General features: G+C 38.0%; 1 protein-coding gene across 1 annotated transcript; it reads right to left on the bottom strand.

The window, feature by feature from the left end:
* Positions 1-769: 769 nt before the first annotated feature.
* On the bottom strand, positions 770-4,005 carry rdh14b (retinol dehydrogenase 14b). The gene is made up of 2 exons (XM_017411799.3): positions 3,501-4,005; positions 770-2,313 (listed from the first exon to the last, which is right to left on the bottom strand). The coding sequence occupies exons 1-2, from the start codon at positions 3,957-3,959 to the stop codon at positions 1,669-1,671; spliced, it is 1,104 nt and encodes a 367-aa protein (XP_017267288.1). The 5' UTR covers positions 3,960-4,005; the 3' UTR covers positions 770-1,668.
* Between the last annotated feature and the right edge of the window lie 1,949 nt (positions 4,006-5,954).

Here is a 5,954-nt window from a genome sequence, read left to right as displayed (position 1 = left end):
CTCCATGCCTTCAATTAGTTTCATATGTGGGGAATTTAAAGCAGAAATGTGTGGAAAACAAAATGTGCATTTTAATGTCGGTATGACTGAAAACTCAACTGAAGAGGGAGACTCCTGCAGCCGTTTGGTGCAAACATGCTGAGGCACCGTCAAGCTCTCCTTTGCCACTGTTGTAAATTTAAAAATAAGTTAGTAGAAAAAGATTTTTGCTAAGATCAGCAAACCCAGAACAGAAAAAAAGTTTTTTTTAGGGTGTGTGTTATTCATAGACTCATCATCATGGAAAAACTACAGCATAAGATATTTCTGTTTCATATATCCAGCACACTATAAAAAGAGCAGATATACCTCATACATCATCATCTGATTTGTTTGATACGTCATCCCAACTACTAAATATACAAGACCTAAATAAAATACCTGAAGTAAGAGAATTTTTTATAGGATATGGCTTAAAATACCCCTTTTGACGTGTTTTATGGCTCAATTTGTGTGAACTGTGCCCAGACACCTGCTAAATCTAGTCTTTCAAACCAGCATGTTGTAAAAAGGTGTACAGCTATTAGAGTAATAAGGTTCATAGGTAAATTATGATAATAATCTACTAATATAAATAAAATGGCACACTCAGAGTTGAGCATTTGCTCGGTTTTTCGGTTGGATGTCATTAAACACAAGACATGTTTGATATTTTGCTCTACTGTCTGGGCAAATCAGCTGACCAAAAGCACATTTGCTCACAACTTATAGGCCAATAAAAGATAATAACTAATGTAATGTTGCAAACAACTCTCTTTATTCAGTACTTCAAAGAATGTTGCTCTCTTGTAAAATTTTAAGTTATATACAGACGTAAGCAAAGTCATTAAAACCAAAGTTATTATGCCACTCCATCTGCATCGCTAACCTTTTTCAAAAGCATCAGAAACCATTTACGCTTCGAATGGATGGAGAGAAAACAAGTTTAACTACCACTCTTACCATTTTTTCCCTTTTGTACTGCAAAATAGATGCTACAGCGTGCACAAATTTAACATTGCAACAACCTGAAAGAACGTGTTTCAATTCACTCTGAAGATTTGATGAGAATAAGCGACAATGTGGCCTCACCACAGAGGTAAATGTGACATGAATGCCATGAGGCATTTAATCCTGATGTTTGTGTCTAAATCTTTGTCAGTAGTACAGAAGAAAACAAAATAAATGCAGAATATCTCAGCAGTTTATGAACTTAGACTAATTTGGCTTTATAGATACAAGCAAATAGGAAAGCTATATTTTTAATGTGTTGCTGTTGAATTCTTTAAAATTTTATCCACTGTCTGGATGTTGCTTCTCCTGAACCTCAATATATTTCTTGTCTCTTTCAAATGTTATGTAAAAAAACTAGTTTTCAATAACTGTCAAAAGAGGACAACAAGAACCTAAAGAAATATTACAAAAAAGTTGCTAAGCTCCTTCTTCAGAACCACCACATTTAAAGGCACATTTTCAAATTCAAATCCTTTTACAATCTCTAATCAGCTCTGTGTAATGTTGTTCACAGAGACTTAATTATCACATTTCATTAGTGTTTTTATCCCCAGGGTGGCAAATGGATTTTCACAACCCATCTCTTGCAGAATTCTGTCTGTGAGGCTAAAAAAAAAAGGATTAGTCCAAGAACACTTAAGTCCCCGCAGAACTGGCCCCCGGTTGGTTAGCGAGTCCAACCATCCTTCTGCTCGTGTCCCACAGTTTCTTGGCTGCCTGCTCATCTGTAGCGTCAGCCGTCAACTCCTCTTCCTCGCAGTTAGCGAAGCACTTCCCCGACATGCCCTCCACCTCCGTGGAGCAGGCCAGATAAAGCGGCGTCTGAGCTCCCTCTAACGGACTCTTGAAAAAGACCAATGAGGCGAGGTGGAACAGCGGCTTAGCCAGGAGAGGGATTTGAACGTGTCTGCCCAGCTTGGTCCGCACGATGCCCGGGGTGAGGGCGTTTACCGTGACCCCCGTGCCCTCAAGCTGACGAGCCAACTCGAGTGTGAACAGCAGGTTGGCCAACTTGCTCTGGCTGTAGCAGAAGGCTTTGTTGTACTTCCCTTCACTATTCAAGTCATTGAAGCTAATGTGGCCATATTTGTAAAGTTTAGAGGACACCACAACAATGCGGCTGGGGGCTGATACCTTCAGGAGGTCCAGCAGCAGATGAGTGAGAAGGAAATGACCCAAGTGATTCACTCCGAGCTGCATCTCAAAACCATCCTCTGTCTTAGTGTAGGGACACTGGTAGATGCCAGCGTTGTTGACCAGCACATCAACCCTGGATTCCTCCTGAAAACAAACATTTAAAACACATTAAATTTCACAATTTCAGATTAATACTGACTCATAGTGGGTCTAAATGAGTTTGTGGCTTTGTTTGTCACTATAATTAGCTACCATTGGTACATTCTGATTTTATAAAGAATTAATTCCTAATTTTAACACCTTACAGGCTCAGTTTATTTAATTTGATTTGATACCAGCCTGGGTGTCACAAGTTTAACAAAACACACTTTCTAACCATGTAGAGACCACAGATTGTTAATATAAACTGATAAAATGAAGGCATCTTGAAATAAAACTGATCTGGTCCTGAAAGGAGCACTCTGGGATTGTGAGACACCCAGTGGTTATGACTGACTTTACAACTAATGTGTTGTTTTACAGTGTCACTGCTTAAAATATTTACCTTTTGGACACTGTCAGAGGACACAAATGCAGAGCAAAAAATATAAAAGCACACAGTATATTGCACTGAAAAAGACAGGCATCAGTAACTAAGTATGCATTGTGAATGACTCTCAGTTACTACCACATTAAAAGTCAGATCAATATCTGTAAAAATGTCTGAGTTACAGATATTTTTGTGTTGACTAAAGACAGTTATTTATGGAAGCCATCCTGAATTTGATTGGCTTCAAAAGTTAATTAGTGGTAGACCCAAAACACAACAGATCCAGTGGGTATTGTATTAATGTTCCAGCTTCCAGACATCCCAGAATACCTCACTTTGTTCATGCCCTGACTGCTCAGAAATATTTTTTGTGGCAACAAACAGACCCACTCAGTTTTATATCGATGGCTCTAATATTATAACCCAATCATCATCTTCTCAAGAAAAAAGTAATGATGTAAATCTACGCAATGTCACTCTATGTGGCCTTCTTATATTTAGCTCCTTAGAATATTTTGCTTTTTAAATAAGGACAAGGTTCTCCCGAGGAAAGCTTAAAACAATGTGGTTCCTGTAAAATAATAAAATTTCCTTTAAATGCTTTCAGAGGAACCAGAAAGTCAGATAACTCATATTAAGCTTTCAAACTCAGCTTTAGCAACCATTTTTTCAGCACCATAGACAGCTCCTTGTGTCCTTTAAATTAGCATAATACAAAACAAAAGCCAGACTGTACCAGAAACCACTCCAGCCATCGAGCAAACAGGCTAACAATCATCCATCCATCTCTTCTGTGACTTACCTTGTTGACTTCCTCACAGAATTTCTTCACTGATCTGAGAGAAGCGAGGTCCAGGTGTTTGATGACCACCTCCCCCTGCTCTGGTCCCGCTTGTCTCTTCATGTCCTGGGCTGCGTCTTCAGCGCTCCGCAGGTCCCGACAAGCCATGATGACCCGGGCATGGAGCTTCAGCAGCTCCCCGGCCAAAGCCTTCCCTATCCCGCTGTTAGCCCCGGTCACAATTACGGTCTTTCCTCGCATGGTGCCAGCCGGGTACCGGAGCAGTTGAGCAGCTTTTTGTCGGGGGAATAAACGCCGCATAAGAAGAAGAACCCCACCGCCGACAACAGCGGCTATTAGCACAGATGTAGCCATGAAAGAAGAACCGGTAGCAAGTCGGCAAGGCAGGACCGCTAAGCAACACAATGTGTTATGTATACAACTTACAAAATTAACCCGGAAATGATTAAACATAAACATAGAAAAAGATGGACGAAACCCTCTTCCTATACGGGCGCCGCCATGTTGTATTTTTGAGTCCGATTCTGCGCAGTTGGGACTTGGGGCCGGAAGCCAAACGAATGTTTAAAAATACAACAACGAGGTAAGAACTACGAAAATTAACATAAGTAAACACACGGAAGAAACATTTATTTGAGGTGTATTTTCATATTTTTCTTGTCCTATTTGTTTACATGGATTTACAATTGTACCTAAAACTGACCTACAGGGGGCGCTCGTCCCGTTTAAAATTCAACTTCCGCATTACGTCACTGTATAGTTAATATATATTTGATGCTACATGTAAACTAAAAACATATTTTTGAATAATAATTTTTAAAAGTATTAAAATTAAGCCTCATTAACACTTCCAGGTTTTTGAGGTGTTCTATTTTAGCCATTTTTGAGAAGAAAACCACACTCCCGGGTACTCATAATGGCACCATATTACACTGTATACTAAACTTACTATTACAGAACTCGTTGTTTTACAGAATAAAATAAAATATTAGCTGTATTTCTCATAATTCAAAATATTATCAAGAGTGACAACATTTGTAAGTACCATGTGTTTTTTTTTGTCTTTTTTTCCCTCTTCTTTATTTATATTTTTTTTCTTACTTGTAATGTATAAAAATAACCACTAAGTGGTGCTGTTGCAATAGAAAATGAGACAAAACAGCATGAACACATCCTAAACTATTTTTTTTTCTGTTTTCAGAATAATAGAAATATTTTTGCAGTATTACGAAACAATTTAAATGAGTAAAGGTAAAATATAGATATAAAAAGCCGGGTAACAAACACACCTGTGTCATTTAAATTGGTTTTTATGGTACTAGAACAACACAACTATAGTTTTTAATCTTCTAATACATTTTTAGTTTTTAGGAATGTAGATGTGCAACTATAAGAATGGAAACACACACACAAACACACACAGAACTTGTTTGACTCATTTGTTTAACAAAAAAAAATTAAACAAACATTATCAAACTTTAGCTCTACCAACAGTAGTTTTTTTCTGTCATTTGCTATAAAGCCCATTTATTCAGCTGGAATACCTGACTTACTTGTGGTTGTATTAAAATTAGGAGATGCTCCAACAGAACACCGTTCAGTCTCGTTCTCCCTCTGTAGTTCTACTTAAACACAGTCTCTTCTGCTCTACGCTGCCACAGCGGCAGGAAGTAATAACAGCAACAGAACACAACATAATTGTGTGTAAACATAAAAACATAACAATGCTCCACATGTTTATTGTGCAAATTTTGGGAAGACTTTTGTATTAAAAAAAATGCCAAACCTTAAGGTCAATTTTCCCCTGTGTTCCTTTTTCCCTGAAAATTTTGTCCCGTTTTAATTTCTAGTACAGTGTGAAACAAACAAACAAACAAAAAAAATTATTTTGCTTGTGGAATATTATGTTTAGGGTGACAGTGATGCACCAAATGGACACATTTAAAGTACTCCTTGCAAACTATGAAATTAAACATTTTTTAAAAACCATGCAGTTTAATAGTGCTTCCTCCAGTACTTTTCCAGACCTTTTGAACACAATTCAAAAATACGGGTCCGCATTCAATGTAAACAAAACAATCACGAGGAAGCTTTGACACTTCAGTCACCATTTTCTGTTTCTGTAGCTAAACAAACACACATAGTAATCAGCATCTGGACACAAAAGTGTCTTACTTTATGATTTGTTTGTTTTTGTCTGCTAATCATGACTTTACAACGAGTAACTTCCAGCACTGTCATTTCAGTCTGACAGTAAAATGGGCTCTGATGTAATATTTCCCATGCAGCATCTCTCTGCAGCCAAATACTCATCAGGCAAGAAAAAAAAAGAAGCAAAAACACTTTCTACCGAAGAGGGGGTCACATGAGAATCATGTCTTTACGATGTAGCAGGGGAGTTTTTAGAATCTCAGAGACAGCCTCCCTAAGAGGTGGGAGGCTGTCCACAAGTTG

This window comes from Kryptolebias marmoratus, linkage group LG19, assembly GCF_001649575.2.
Source record: "Kryptolebias marmoratus isolate JLee-2015 linkage group LG19, ASM164957v2, whole genome shotgun sequence".
In the NCBI taxonomy this organism is placed as follows: Eukaryota; Metazoa; Chordata; class Actinopteri; order Cyprinodontiformes; family Rivulidae; genus Kryptolebias; species Kryptolebias marmoratus.
This window is presented reverse-complemented; position numbering and strand designations above follow the sequence as displayed.